Source organism: Crinia signifera, chromosome 1 (genome assembly GCF_055691185.1).
Source record: "Crinia signifera chromosome 1, ASM5569118v1, whole genome shotgun sequence".
In the NCBI taxonomy this organism is placed as follows: Eukaryota; Metazoa; Chordata; class Amphibia; order Anura; family Myobatrachidae; genus Crinia; species Crinia signifera.
Window position 1 is genome coordinate 55,206,274 of NC_139217.1, and position 16,313 is coordinate 55,222,586.

At 48.7% G+C, this 16,313-nt stretch overlaps 1 protein-coding gene across 1 annotated transcript in view; it reads right to left on the minus strand.

Moving 5' to 3' along the window:
* The window catches only part of CC2D2A (coiled-coil and C2 domain containing 2A), a 74,955-nt gene that overhangs the window by 45,290 nt on the left and 13,352 nt on the right, over window positions 1-16,313 (minus strand). Inside the window, exons 9-16 of the mRNA XM_083155235.1 lie at window positions 9,703-9,839; window positions 9,379-9,510; window positions 8,787-8,984; window positions 5,488-5,594; window positions 4,181-4,321; window positions 3,201-3,357; window positions 1,836-2,065; window positions 624-801 (exon numbers count right to left, since the gene is read on the minus strand). Of these exons, the coding sequence (XP_083011361.1) occupies window positions 624-801; window positions 1,836-2,065; window positions 3,201-3,357; window positions 4,181-4,321; window positions 5,488-5,594; window positions 8,787-8,984; window positions 9,379-9,510; window positions 9,703-9,839 (1,280 nt within the window). The remainder of the gene's footprint in view (window positions 1-623; window positions 802-1,835; window positions 2,066-3,200; window positions 3,358-4,180; window positions 4,322-5,487; window positions 5,595-8,786; window positions 8,985-9,378; window positions 9,511-9,702; window positions 9,840-16,313) is intronic.

The window sequence follows — 16,313 nt, forward strand, 5'->3', positions numbered from 1 at the left end:
TTATTACCTGTAGCTGTATGCTCCCAGGCCAGCTACATGGAGATGGGGAATAAGTGTTAGTGTGCTGTGTATCGTTCTTATTACCTGTAGCTGTATGCTCCCAGGCCAGCTACATGGAGATGGGGAATAAGTGTTAGTGTGCTGTGTATCGTTCTTATTACCTGTAGCTGTATGCTCCCAGGCCAGCTACATGGAGATGGGGAATAAGTGTTAGTGTGCTGTGTATCGTTCTTATTACCTGTAGCTGTATGCTCCCAGGCCAGCTACATGGAGATTGGGAATAAGTGTTAGTGTGCTGTGTATCGTTCTTATTACCTGTAGCTGTATGCTCTCAGGCCAGCTACATGGAGATGGGGAATAAGTGTTAGCGTACTGTGTATCGTTCTTATTACCTGTAGCTGTATGCTCCCAGGCCAGCTACATGGAGATGGGGAATAAGTGTTAGTGTGCTGTGTATCGTTCTTATTACCTGTAGCTGTATGCTCTCAGGCCAGCTACATGGAGATTGGGAATAAGTGTGTGTACTGTGTGTGTGGTCCTTAGTACCTGTAGCTGTATGCTCCCAGGCCAGCTACATGGAGATTGGGAATAAGTGTTAGCGTACTGTGTATCGTTCTTATTACCTGTAGCTGTATGCTCTCAGGCCAGCTAAATATCTGCAGATTGAAGATCTGTCCCAGGTGGACTCTGAAGTCTGATCCCAGTCGGTTTGTTACAGTTTTGGAAACCTCTTTGTTGTTGAAAAGGATCTTAATGAACAGAGATTGTTTCTGCAGATCTGCACGTCTTAATGCTTCCGCCCTGGGGGGATGTAAACCAAATAGATCTTTTAAATCTTCAATTCAAAAAACGTAATGATAAAAAAACCAAAAATAAGGTAAAACCCTCTACAGACCTTTCTCTTGTGGTAGCCTGGTATTAGCACACAGCACACAGCTTCTCACAGACAATGGGCCAAGCTTCAAAAAGTGATCAAATGGAAAGTGAAAAACAGCCAGCCAATCATCTCCCAACTGTCATGTTACAGGATGGGTTTGGCAAATGACAGTTAGGAGCTGATTGGCTGGTTGTTTATTACTCTCCACTTTATCACTTTTTGAAGCTTGATACATCTGGCCCAATGTGTCAGAGGGATACCAGCATGTGCCAGGGGCAATTACTAACTGTTGGAGCATACACTCACAATGGCAAGGTCAGTGTCAAATATAAACATCTTTGAAAAAGGTAACCACTATAAGTAAAGCAATATCCTTTGTTTCCACAACGATGGGGGGTATTCAATTGGAGGAGATTTCCTAGATAAAAATCAGCACTTTTCACCGATTTTTAAGGTTTGATTCTATGCGAAAAACAGGGACGAAAAACACTTGGATCAGTGAATCCATGTGTTTTCAGGCAAAATTGCGACTGTTTTCTTCTAGTTTTTAGTCAAAAACTCCCCCACAAAAGAAAAAAATCTGCAATTGAATTCACAGACATCTAATACCCCCCATGTCGGTAATTTCCCTGGTTCCATTTGCCATGTATATAATATATATTGGTCACAGCTAGAGGATTCTCTTCTTATCTATATCCCTCCCATGTGTCTCTTCTATTCCTCCCCTCTCTTATAGGCTGGCATGCAATATAGCCTGTGTTCCCCACACAACAAGGGCGCAGACGGCAGCAACTTTGAGAGGAGTTCGGCATCTTCAATGTTATCTTGTCTAAGCACCCAATGTGCATGATGGAGGCTGGGCAAAAGTCAGATTAACACATAAACTTCCTGTGCCTCGTTCTTCTTGGAGGCTTACTGCATTCCTGCCTGCTATAGTATCAGTGTCTGTACACGTTACCTGGGGCATATGGTGCTAGGGGTGACATCTGCTGACAGGGTAAGCTCGGGATGAAGTACGGGTTCTCCGGGTCTTCGCCTGATGTTAGCAGCTTTGTCGCGTGCTTGTAGTTCTACATCTTGTACGTCTACTTGTGACGGCGGAATGGGTTTGGTGGGTGGCTCTCCCACGTAGCCAGCGTCTGCTTCATCTTCTTCCGTTCCTTCCTTTCTATTTTTATTCTTCAACTTCTGTTTTTTATTTAAAATATAAGAAAAAAGTCACCATCATACTACGAAGCTCTTCTCATACTAATAAATGGCACGGTAAGAATGGGTTATGGATCCTAAGGATGAGCCAGTACTCCACTATTTAGACCAACAAAAGTTGTGCTGCATAATGCAGGTTCCCTCACTGATGTGTACCAAGATACTTACCATTCTAGCATCAGAGAAATAGACGGGAGTATGCGGTAATAATACAGATAGATGTCAGCAGTGATAAGATTTACAGCAGAAAATTCAGCGCACGCACAAGGCAGACTGATGTGCAGACAGGACAGGAGAGTAAGGCAGCAGAGCAGGCAAGCAGAGAAGCCAAGACATGACGGGGGCAGGGAAGGACAGCAGTCAGTGTATGCTGGGTGGCAGACTAGCATGGCAGCACAGGCAAGTGGGATCAAATCGGGGTAGGGGAGAAGGCAGGTAATCCATGTACAGTGAAAGCAAGGGAGAACAGCAACCCTGGGCATGGCGGCAAGCTAGCAGGAAAATCCAGACATGAATGGTGCAGGTATGGGTATACAAGGCATGGCAGAATAGGCAGGAGTATTCAGGCAGGGCAGTGGGGAATGTGTGAATGACAATCTAGGCATAGGGGGAGCAGACAAGAAGAGCAGCCCGAGCATGGGTAGGGAGACAGACAGGTAGGGAAGCCCAGGCTGGGTGGCAGATGAACACAACATCCCTAAGCAGAGGAGAGGGCAGAATGGCCGAGAAGTGTTGAGGAGGAGAGCAAAGCAGTCCCGATGGGGGTGGGAGGCAGGAACAGTGCAGGCAGTTGGGTTGGGGAAACCCAGGTAGAGGTGGGTGAGAAATGGGCAGGCAAGTAAAGCACAGACAAAAAGTAGCAGAGAAAAATCTAACTATGGGGCAAACCAGGATTTTCCCTGTAGATGATCGGTGCTTTAAAAATACGTCCACTCTTGGATGAACTCCTGCACCTGTGGCTTATCGCACCCTACATTTACCCCTATATATCCTACAGTAAAAGTAATAAGAGGGCAGAAAGTACAAGATGAAGGACGCCTGACTGTGAGCATACTACAAAACTATTAAGACAATACAGAACATTTTATAAGGGACTAAAAACTCTTGTTCAGTATACCTGTGCCCTTCTCCAAGATTTCCATTGCTGAAGATTAGATTTGTATTGCTTTAAATTCTTCTCATAGTCCAGCATATGATCTTCCATGAGTTCATTTATTTCAGCTTGAATCTCAGCTTCATACGCTTCCTTGTCCGCCTTCTTATTAACTTCTTCCCTAAAGACCAGACGCGGTTTAGTTTATAAGATACAAATGCTCTGCACAGGTCTGGGGCTGGCTGGTCATGGTGAGATTTCAGTTTATTTTCAAAGAACATGTGGGGAATTTGAGGTTTTAAAGTGGCAACAAATTAAAAAGGTGAAACAAACTTGTTTTCCCTTTTAAATTATTTGTGCTTTCAAACACCCTGGCAGACTCACACTGGCAACTTCATATACAGGTTGAGTATCCCTTATCCGAAATGCTCAGGACCACGAGCATTCCGGATAAGGGAATATTCCGGTTTTTGGAATATTTTTTTTTTAGCCATACTTACCTGCCCCTGGTGGGTCCCCGATGGTCCCTCGGCGTCCATGGAGTCCTCCGGCGTCCACCAGCACCGTCTCCGGCATCTCCAGCGGTCCCAGGAGTGCTTTGCGCAAGTTCCCAGGCGCGCGCACTCGCGCAAAGCATTACTGGGACCGCTGGAGACGCCGGAGAGGATGCTGAAGGCCTGCTATGGACGCCGGAGGACTTGGTAAGTATTAAAAGAGGGTTAGGGGGGGGGAAAAAAAACAAAAAAAAAAATTTGAATTATTCCAAAAAACCACGGTTTTTGGAATAATTCGGATACGGGATGCCCGGATACGGGATACCCGACCTGTATTAGATGGGAAAAAAATAAATAGTATAATACTGGAATAAATGCTAAAAAAATTTTGTAGTGTTGAAGATCGACTCAAAATTAAAAGTACAAAAATAGATGACGCAATTAACTGCTCAGCTAAAAGAGCATCATTTGTCTTCTACAGCAAAAGCATAAGAGGTCATAACTACATACTTTCGCAAGTAAAGTTTCACGGGGGTGTTGGTGCACATCTGGAATTCCCGCTGTGATTTTATTTCTTTCCAAACTTTTATGAGGGACTTGAGAAGAATTCTGTCTTTTTCTTGCTCTGCGTCTCGAAACTTCCTGGTTTGGCTACGGAAAAAAACAACAACAAAATTGTTACAATCCCTAATGCAAATACCTAAAAAGCCTTGTAGTGCTTAATATGTGACATTTCCCATTCACCATTGTCTTTTAAAAGGAATTGTTCCCGTCTTGAAGATGTATTTAAAAAACAAGATGTACGGGGGAAAATTTACTAAGCTAAATACGCCTAAAATAGGCTTATTCGTATTTAAAAAAATGCCTATTTTAGGTGTATTTGTATTTTTGGCATTCGCTATGAGGAAAATACGGCAAATCCTACATTCCTAAAATTCTAAGCAGCCATATGTAATATACGGCTGCTAATTAGTGGGATACAGCCACTAATTGCTGGTAAAATATGCCTGGAAAATACACTTTATTTTCCAGGCGTATTTTGCAGAATCAGTCAGATCTATGCAGGCTTCATTGTAAAATAATTTAAAAAAAAAGAATGAAAAAATAAATAAATAATAAAAAAAAAAAATGGCATGGGGTCCCGCCCCCATGGCTATAACTAGCCCCAGGCTCAAAGAGCCGGTCCTGGTTTTGAAAAAAAAAAAAATCAGGGAACAAACAAAATAGGGATCCCCTGTATTTTTTAAAACCAGCACCAGGCCCAAGGGCCGGTCCTGGTACCCAAAATGCGGGGGACAAAATGAGTAGGGGTACCCCGTATTTCAATAATCAGCACCAGGCCCAACCAGCCAGCACGGTAATGCCACAGCCGGGGGGGGGGCACTTATTATATAAGGTCCTGCTGCCAAACCATTATCCCCCAGACCAGTCAGTCTGGGTAGGGATCCTGGGGAAGTGGGGACCACCCCAATGAAGGGATCCTCCCCCCCCCCCCCCCCCCTCCAGAATTTTCCTGACCAGACTGAAGCCTGGGGCTGTCCCTGGGGGGGAATTAATCCCGTCTGGCGATATGCTGTCGAGCAAAAAAAAAAAACAGGCCAGGATTGAATACCCCCCCCTTAATCTGGTATCTTTAATGGTTCTAAGCTTTCTGTAAGTCCCTCTAGTTTCAGTGCCCAAAAGTGCAATACTGCACAAAAGTTAAAACAAAAAGTTTAGCAAAAATGTGGTTAAAAAAAAACACAGAAAAGAAAATGATTATGAATAACAAATAAAAAAGGTGCTATTACCAATTATAGTTAGAATTGCCTGCTTACCTGATTTCCGCCTTATAGTCAGAGATACTTTTTCCAGCAATGGTGCTACCGCCGTATGCAGAACCTCCTCCGGAACTGTTCCGCACAGCATTCCTCAGTGCATGCAGCTTTACACACAAGAAATACCCAACATAAGCATACTAAAGTAACAAAATACATTTCCATACAAGGATACAGTTATCCATTGAATAGACGCATAACCAGAACAGTGGATTACGAGTCACATATTTGGAAGTGCCAGTTGTGGTAAGTGATGTTCCTATGCTTGGTTTTGTACCATTCAAGTCCATTTGGTAAATCAGAAAAATTACTAAATGTCGATTTTTAAATTTATCGAAATCGATGTTGTGGTTCAGGAGCTAAAACACAGATTTACTAACAGACATTTCATTATATTAATTTAGAAGAGTTAGTAAAAGTGTGTTTTAGCCCCCTTAAAAGCAGCAATGCGCAAGTCCCGTTCTGCGTATGTTCAGCATGGGCCTCAGCATGTCTGGGGGGGGTAGGGTGGAGCAGGGACAACGGGGTAAGATGCCACCACTACTCCGCCCTCTCCAAAACGCTACTTCATGTCAATCAAGCTGTGGATGACGGAGCAGCAAATAGCATCGCAAGTATCGGATCCTACGGCCCACCACTTACGCAGGATGGCCAGTGCCTGTAACCACATGATCTGAGGCTGCATCCTCGTGAATGCTAACAGGAGACATCTAATTCCTACAGACGCCTCCTGCTGCATTCAAATTTTAATTAGATTGAAGTGCACAGCTGCTTCTTTGCATCTGTCCTTTTAGGGCATCTAGCATTTTAACGCCTTCACAGTGAAGACTGTTTACAGCCATATTACAGTGAACTGAACATAATGGTGGTTACATTGTGTTTAGAATGTTTTAAAAACACCTACAGTGCGTACAAGGCCAAAAACCCATCACCTCCTCAACATTACAAGGGTATAACTGTCCTGAAGTACAGTGGGGCTGATGCAGCCAGGGACATACGTGTGGGCCGTGTCTTACAAGAATTTGCACACAGGAAACGAAACAGTGGACAAGTCATGTGACATCATTCGCACGCCCCGAGCAGGGGCCCACGCAGCGCTTCTATTGGCGCGCCCACAGTTTTTTTGTGGGCACACCCATGAAACTGGCCAACCACCAGCAACCGCCCCTGTCTGTCAGTCAGGCAGCGAGCACCCAGGCGAAAAAAAATATTTGCTGAAGGCGCTCGCTGCAGACGGTTTGCACATGCGCATTGTTGCGCATGCGCAGACCCCCACCATAGGGCAAAGGAATCTGACCTGTGCGAACAGGACTGAATTGTCCCCCTGATCTCTCTCCAATGCTTAGTAAATAGATCCCAAAGTACCAGACAATCAGCTTAGATCTGCCATTTTACAGACAATGGGGCAGATGTATTAAGCCTGAAGAAGTGATAAATTACTGCCGCGTGTGTTATCCTGTGCAGTAACATTGGCTGCCGCGTGAGTGTTATCCTGTATGGTAACATTGGCTGCTGCGTGTGTTATCCTGTGCAGTAACATTGGCTGCCGCGTGAGTGTTATCCTGCTCGGTAACATTGGCTACTGCGTGAGTGTTATCCTGCTCGGTAACATTGGCTACTGCGTGAGTGTTATCCTGTGCAGTAACATTGGCTGCCGCGTGAGTGTTATCCTGTGCGGTAACATTGGCTGCCGCGTGAGTGTTATCCTGTGCGGTAACATTGGCTGCCGCGTGAGTGTTATCCTGTGCAGTAACATTGGCTGCCGCGTGAGTGTTATCCTGTGCGGTAACATTGGCTGCCACGTGAGTGTTATCCTGTGCGGTAACATTGGTTGCCGCGTGAGTGTTATCCTGTGCGGTAACATTGGCTGCCGCTTGAGTGTTATCCTGTGCGGTAACATTGGCTGCCGCGTGAGTGTTATCCTGTGCAGTAACATTGGCTGCCGCGTGAGTGTTATCCTGTGCGGTAACATTGGCTGCCGCGTGAGTGTTATCCTGTGCGGTAACATTGGCTGCCACGTGAGAGTTATCCTGTGCAGTAACATTGGCTGCCGCGTGAGTGTTATCCTGTGCGGTAACATTGGCTGCCGCTTGAGTGTTACCCTGTGCAGTAACATTGGCTGCCGCTTGAGTGTTATCCTGTGCAGTAACATTGGCTGCTGTGTGAGTGTTATCCTGCTCGGTAACATTGGCTACTGCGTGAGTGTTATCCTGTGCAGTAACATTGGCTGCCGCGTGAGTGTTATCCTGTGCGGTAACATTGGCTGCCGCGTGAGTGTTATCCTGTGCGGTAACATTGGCTGCCGCGTGAGTGTTATCCTGTGCAGTAACATTGGCTGCCGCGTGAGTGTTATCCTGTGCGGTAACATTGGCTGCCACGTGAGTGTTATCCTGTGCGGTAACATTGGCTGCCGCGTGAGTGTTATCCTGTGCGGTAACATTGGCTGCCACGTGAGTGTTATCCTGTGCGGTAACATTGGTTGCCGCGTGAGTGTTATCCTGTGCGGTAACATTGGCTGCCGCTTGAGTGTTATCCTGTGCGGTAACATTGGCTGCCGCGTGAGTGTTATCCTGTGCAGTAACATTGGCTGCCGCGTGAGTGTTATCCTGTGCGGTAACATTGGCTGCCGCGTGAGTGTTATCCTGTGCAGTAACATTGGCTGCCGCGTGAGTGTTATCCTGTGCGGTAACATTGGCTGCCACGTGAGAGTTATCCTGTGCAGTAACATTTGCTGCCGCGTGAGTGTTATCCTGTGCGGTAACATTGGCTGCCGCTTGAGTGTTACCCTGTGCAGTAACATTGGCTGCCGCTTGAGTGTTATCCTGTGCAGTAACATTGGCTGCTGTGTGAGTGTTATCCTGTGCAGTAACATTAGCTACCACGTGAGTGTTATCCTGTGCGGTAACATTGGCTGCCACGTGAGTGTTATCCTGTGCGGTAACATTGGCTGCCGCATGAGTGTTACCCTGTGAGGTAACATTAGCTACCACGTGAGTGTTATCCTGTGCAGTAACATTAGCTGCCGCGTGAGTGTTACCCTGTGCAGTAACGATAGCTACCACGTGAGTGTTATCCTGTGCGGTAACATTGGATGCTGCGTGAGTGTTATCCTGTGCGGTAACATTGGCTGCCGCATGAGTGTTACCCTGTGCGGTAACATTAGCTACCACGTGAGTGTTATCCTGTGCAGTAACATTAGCTGCCGCGTGAGTGTTACCCTGTGCGGTAACATTGGCTGCCATATGAGTGTTATCCTGTGCCTGACACAACCTGCTTACAGTAACAGAGCAATCACATACCTTGTCGGTCAGCAGCCTGGATAGGTTCTTCTGCTTCCTCTCCAGATACTGATCATAGAGCTGGGACAGCCTGGAGGCTAGAACATGCTCTCGGCTAAACAGGGGATGGTGGCTGAAGATGACCCCAGAAATATTAATATCCAGCTGGAACTCTCCTTGAAGCTCTGTGTAATGGTTCAGCCTCTGGACTGGGTTTGCCTTTTTGAAACACAACCATGTTACAAATGTATGACTTTCCACGTATACCCTATAGATGGGACTCATGCTAATGTATGGAGAAGGATACAAATTATCTGAAGTCAAATTAGGCTGAGGATTTTGCTGTAATTGTCTATTTGTTAATTATCTGTATGAGGGATGTCAATACGGCAGTAGCAGCTCCAGAGGAAGAGCTGCAGCACAGTTCAAAATTCAATAAGGCCACACCTACTGCCACTCCAAACTGACTCACTGGCAGTTGGTGTTTCTCCCCTATTTGAATTTTGAACTGTGATGGTCAAATCGTCACTGTAATGACTGGCTGAGGCTGGCCTTGTCTACGACATTCGCAGTGGGAGCCAGGGTGTGCGCCACACGTATGTTACAGTCATACCTTCACATATATGGTCTCCAGTGATGGATCGATTGCCTCATCCAGTGAGAAAAATGGAGGTCTTGTAAGGGATGGTTTTACCGGATTGTCCAATGCCAGAATGTTTCCATCCTCCCCAAACCATTTCTTTCCCTGTAGGATATAAGAAAAGTGCAGATCCGCTGCCATGACAATGACATAGAGCAACTACAGCTGGTCCCACATTATTCGGCCTGCACACGCTCACGTGTTCCCCACAGGTGTGCAGCCAGATTAGACAGGTATAGATAGATCCCCAAAAGTATTAGGCGCAGGAATATCCCAATGGCTAGATTATAATATTACCTCGACTTGCCGGAGTATCCTATTCTCTAGAAGGTTCTGATTGGTCCGGGACACTTTCGGCCTCTCTCCAGCATACAAGCCCTCATCTTCCAGATACCTGGGCTGCATGTTTTCTGGCAACTTCTGAGAAGATGGCACTTGGTTTTGAAAGAGATAAACATGAAAATTTGTGTTACACAATAGCTTCCCCTGTAATACAGATTACCAGCCGGTACAGGGGGGCAGCCTCGGAACTCATTTTTCCGTTTGTGGGGATTGAGATGTGCAAGAGGCGTGCAGGCAGGCACAGGCACATATGTGTACATTTGCCTTCCAAGTATGCGCAAAGTTTGCCCTCTCCCATATACAGTACCAATCCTGTTTTTAGGGTGCCCAAGGGACAGGCTGCTTATTAGGCAACTGCAGCAGCCTAAAGTACTTTCATGATTTAGTTCAGTCATTCATTTATTATTTTACTTTGTGGCCGGCTGACTTGCTCATGCCAAAGTACCCGATCCCATTCCCAGCAATGAAGGTCCTGGTAGGTTGGTCTTACTGGGTCTGCTGTAGTTTGACAACTTTAATTATCTGATTTGCTCCTGTGTTTTAAAGATAATGGGTTAATATTGACTTCAATGCTGCAATTATACTTGCATACGTAGCTGTAGGAAAATCAGGTGCTCCTTCCAAGGGTTGGATACAGGATCAAGGCACTGAGAATCCTGGCGGTCAGAAGAGGAACCCCGACATCCCAACGGTCACGATCCCGACAGTTCTAACCTTGTCCACTCCTCTAATCATCTTTTCCTACAGCCCAACCCTTAACTTCTCCCATGCAATCTAAACCCAGAGATACAGGTCAGGTGGGCATGGCTTTGGGCAGAGGGGCATGGCCTGGCATGCGAGCCTCATTTTTATCATTTTCATAGGCGTGCCATGCGCTCCCCTAGCAACTGGTCAGCCCCCAGCTCCCTCCCTGCATATACACACACACACACTGCAGCAGGGGCTCCATCACACTACACAGTGCGGGATCCCTTGCTCTCACCCAGCAGCGCAGGGGACACACTGCGCAGGGTGCGATGACAGACTCGGTACTGTTTGTAATGTAACGGACACAGTACAGCAGGGAACGCTGGGGACCGGGTAGGCCACAGACGTTGAATGGTAAAGTGACTTTAAATGGGCAAAAAAGAAAAAGAAAGAAACAATCCCTTACTGTGAGTAGCAGCTGCAGGAAACAGCTGTACAGCTGCATGCCATGCTCCTTATCACTGGCAGCCCTCCTCTTTTAAAGGCAGCAGCATTAGCTGCATCAGACCACCAACTTCTATGTGTGTTTGGGGACGGAGCTAATCTCTGCAGGCTGAATGATAGTGATAGTGGACAGTGGGAAGGAAGGGGAGGAGTGGGAAGGAACTGTGGGGATGCTGCTGCCTGCATCCAGCAGACAGCCAGCAGTACTCTCACCCCACATACTGCCACAGGTCATGTTCTGCTAAGCCCAGCCTCTCGCGACCCGATAAGCCCCGCCCCCTCACAGAGCCCTGGACACGGCACCATCAGCCCCTGTGCAGCATCCAGCCGGCTGTCAGGTATATGCATTGCAGACAGCACAGCCTCCACACATGCTGCTGCTGCTGGTAAGAAGCTAACACTGGAGGGAGAAAGAAGCCGGCCACTGCTTCTGCGCTGTAACTGGGAGGGGAGAGAAGGCGCCCTCTAGAGGTTCCAGCGCCTGGAGCACAAGCTCCACTGGAACCACCCTTCCTACGCCCCTGGCCACATCTCATTGAGAAAAGAGCCACATGCGGCTCAAGAGCCACAGGTTGGCTACGCCTGCTCCACATGAAGGGCGTTACTACACGTTCTAGCTCAGGGTTGTCCTAAATTATGGTTAAAACCTAGGAATATTTAGGTCAGACACTGCTGACACATAAATCAACCACCCCAAATACAAAGAACACTCCCTTACTATAAAGAACCCCAGCAGGACCATGTATATAAGGATGGGAATATGGCAGAGAAAGGAATTAGCACTTTTTGTAGTTTAAAGTGGCGACATCCTGGAGGAGACTCTAAATGTCCAGGATCCAGAGACCCCATCAGTAACTTACAGAAAAGGGGATTTTGTACTTACCGTTAAATCCTTTTCTCAGACTCCATAGGTGACACTGGAGAGTTACAGTGGGGAATAGAAGGTGACCACAGGGAGCTTGGGCACTTTAGAATAAATTAACAGTGACTAACTCCTCCCCTTCTACTTCCTCTCCTAGGCAGTCTAGGTATGTACCCGGAGGGAGCTGGAAGAAAGGAAAACAACACACTTCCGAGAGGAGGTCAAACATAACATAACAAGTCACACACACACTCACATAGAGTGAAAATATAGTTCAAAGAACAGCATTCATAACAGAATGAACTCATCCATGAAAACTTGGTAAAACTTAGAACTTAGACTAAGTATAACAGTCTCTTAACAGCAGGTAATTAACCCAACCTGAAAGCAAACAGTAACCAGGAGAGACAGCGTCGGGTGGGCGTCCAGTGTCACCTATGGAGTCTGAGAAAAGGATTTAACGGTAAGTACAAAATCCCCTTTTCTCTTTCCTCCACTAGGTGACACTGGAGAGTTACAGTGGGGACGTCCCAGAGCTCCCAACACGGGTGGGATGACGCTGAGAGCCCCTTAACACAGAACGGCCAAACCGCGAAGCAGCTGCCGCAAAAGTGTCAAACTTGTAAAAGCGGACAAAGGTCTTCTGACCAGACCACGTAGCCGCTCTACATAGATCCTGTATAGAAACTCCACGGGCAGCCGCCCAGGAGGTACCCACCGACCTTGTGGAATGGGCGGAAATAGAAGAAGGTGGCACCCTAGAGGAGGCCACATAAGCTTGACGAATTGTCAATCTGATCCACCTGGCCAGGGCCTGCTTGGAGGCGGGCCAACCAGGACGCAAGGAGTCATAGAGGACAAACAAGGCATCCGACTTACGTACAGACTCTGTTCTGGCCACGTAAATACGCAAGGCCCGGACCACGTCCAACGCCCTAGAGTCCTGTGAGTCCTCCCGAAAGGCCGGCACCACAATAGGTTGGTTAATGTGGAATGCCGAGACCACCTTTGGGAGAAAAACACTAGAGGTGCGCATCTCCGCTCTATCCTCGTGAAAGCGCAAGAAGGGTGCCTTACAAGAGAGAGCACTGAGCTCCGACACCCTTCTAGCCGAAGCCAAGGCCAACAGTAGGACAGTCTTCCAAGTGACATATTTCAAATACAGAGGACTGGAGAAAGGCCAGTACCACATCCAGGTCCCATGGAGCAGTAGGGGGTCTGAAGGGAGGTTGCAGCCGCAACACCCCCTGGAAGAAAGTCTGTACCTGAGGAAGAAGAGCTAGCTTCCTCTGGAAAAAAATGGAGAGGGCGGATACTTGAACCTTCAAGGACCCCAGCCGGAGTCCTGAGGACAGGCCCTTCTGCAAGAACAGCAGCAATCTGGCCAATTTGAAGTTCAAAGGAGAGACCCTCCTGGATTCGCACCAGGCCACATAGGCCCTCCAGATGCGGTGGTAATGCACCAAGGTAACCTGCTTTCTGGCTCCTATCATGGTTGGAATCACCGCCTGCGGGATCCCTGCCTTCCTCAGGATGGACCTCTCAACAGCCATGCCGTCAAATGAAGATGCTGTAAGTTGGGACCCTGTGTTAGCAGGTCGTCGCAGAGAGGCAGAGGCCATGGCTCGTCTACTAACAGGCCTGTTAGGACCGTGTACCACGACCGGCGAGGCCAGTCTGGGGCGATGAATAGCACTGTCACCGACTCCCGTCGAATTCTCTGCAGAACCCGAGGGATGAGAGGCACTGGAGGAAAGATGTAAAGAAACTGATCCGTCCAGGGTGCCGTGAGAGCGTCCACTGCCACCGCCTGTGGATCTCTTGTCCGAGCGCAGTACCGGGGCAACTGGTGGTTGTGTCTGGAGGCCATCATGTCTATCTGCGGACAACCCCACCGACGGGTCAAGGTCTGGAAGACCAGAGGGTTCAGACACCACTCTCCGTGGTGGACGTCCCGGCGGCTGAGGTAGTCTGCCTCCCAGTTTTCCACGCCTGGAATGAAAATGGCTGACACGGCCCCTGCGTGCTCCTGCACCCAGCACAGAATCCTCTTCACCTCTCTCATCGCTGCACGGCTGCGGATGCCTCCCTGCTTGTTTATGTAAGCCACAGCCGTGGCATTGTCCGACTGCACCCTGATGTCCTTGTTCCGGAGAAGCACCTCCGCCTGGAGCAGGGCATAATACACTGCTTGCAGTTCCAGCACATTGATGGACATCTGTGCTTCCTCCGGGGTCCACAGTCCCTGGAAGTGGAGGCCCAGCGTGACCGCTCCCCAGCCCCTGAGGCTGGCGTCCGTGGTGAGAAGCGTCCAATTGTGTATGGCGAACCTCCGCCCCTCCTGCAGGTTGCTGGAGTTGAGCCACCACACCAGTGAAGCCCGAGCCTGATGGGAGAGAGAGATCCGCTACTGTAGAAACAGGTGTGAACCTGTCCACTGGCGGAGCAGACACAGATGGAAGGGGCGAGATCGAAACCGCCCGTACTGCACCGCCTCGAACGTGGCCACCCTCCTTCCCAGCAGCCTTGTGCAAAGGAGAACTGTGACCGTTCGATGCTGCAGCACCAGTCGAACCGCCTCCTGGAGGGACAAGATCTTGTCCATGGGAAGGAACACCCTTCTCTGGACCGTGTCCAGAATCATCCCTAGGAACAGGATCCTCTGCGATGGGGTCAGCTGTGACTTCTGGATGTTGAGCATCCAGCCATGGGACTCCAGAATCCCACGCGTCAGGTGGATGTTGTGCAAAAGGACCTCCCTGGACGGAGCCTTCAACAGAAGGTCGTCCAAGTAAGGGACAATTGTAACTCCTTGAGCCCTGAGTATCTCCATCATGACAGCCATCATTTTGGTAAACACCCGGGGTGCAGAGGAGAGGCCGAATGGAAGGGCTCGGAACTGCAGGTGACAGTTCTGGACAGCAAAACGCAGGTATGCCTGGTGAGGAGGCCAGATGGGGATATGCAGGTATGCATCTTTGATATCGATGGATACAAGAAACTCCCCTGGTTCCAGGCCTGCAATGACAGACTGCAGTGACTCCATCTTGAAGCGAGTGAACCGCAAGAAGGGGTTGAGCTGCTTCAAGTTCAAGATGGGTCTTACTGAGCCGTCCGGCTTGGGAACCAGAAAAAGGCTGGAATAGAATCCCTTTGCCTTTTCCGGGACCGGTATAACCACCCCTATGTCCCTGAGTTTTTGAATGGCGGCCTGCAAGGCCCTGCCTTTTTCCCGTGAAGCTGGCAAACCTGTGGGAAAAAACTGTTGAGGAGGAGGCAACAAGAAATCTATCTTGTAGCCTACTGCTACCAGGTCCTTTACCCATGCGTCCTGGCATGAACCGGCCCATACCTGATGGTAAAATAGCAGCCGGCCTCCCACCCTGTGTTCTGGACAGGGGCTGGGGGAGTCATGCCGAGGGCTTTGAGGTAACCTTTGCATCCAGGATTGGAGTGCTGGCTGAACCTCTGCCTCTTCCTCGGAAGCCTCTGGAGCTAGTAGCCGCTCCCCTAGACCTACCCCTGAATCTGGGGGTGGGTCTAAATGACCGAAAGGACTGCCCTCCAGTAGTAGGAAATTACCTACGTGGGGGAGGGGCTGCAGTAGGCAGGAACTGAGACTTACCGCCTGAGAAATCTGGACCAAAGAGGGCCTCGCCAGCAAAGGGTAATGCTTCCACCGCCTTCTTGGAGTCGGCGTCTGCATTCCACTGTCTCAACCAAAGAGTACGGCGAGCAGAAACTGAGAGGGCAGAGATACGGGCCGCAAGCATACAAACATCTGAAGATGCTTCTACCAAATAACCTGCAGCCTCACGTATGTGTTCCACTAAGAGCAACATATCACTTGCCCCTGGGTCTAGCGAGGAGGCCACCTGGGATGCACATACCTCCATGGCCCTATTGACCCAACCTCCCACTTGTGCTGGACGTTGTAAAAGACCAGCGGCTGAATAAATATTCTTCAGCGTACTCTCTAACCGCCTATCAGACACATCCTTAAGGGTAGAGGCTCCTGGGATGGGCAACACTGTCTTTTTGGACAAGCGTGATACCGAGGAGTCAACAGCAGGTGGCGTCTCACAGGACTTCCTAGCATCCTTAGGAAAAGGATAGGCAGTGAAAAATCTCTGAGACACCTGAAACTTTTTGTCTGGATGTAACCAGGCCTTTTGCAAGTGATCATCCAGCTCCTCTGAGGCTGGGAAATATGCAGACTGTTTTTGCTTTTTAGCAAACACTGAGGGACGCGCAGCAGGTCTCACCTCCTCTGGGACATTGAGGGTTAACCTGACTGCCTGTATTAAGTCCTCTAAACCCTGAGAGGGGACATCAGTGTCCTGTATAAGCGGAGCATCAGGCTCATCCTCAGGCTGAGCATCAGGGTCATGAAATTCACCCTCCTCTAGAGCTGGCATGTCATCATCTGTATCATCTAACAGAGGGACCTGAGGAAACATCCTATTAGCAGAAGCCAGTCTAGGGGGAGGGGGTGTAGAGGTGTCTGCATGCA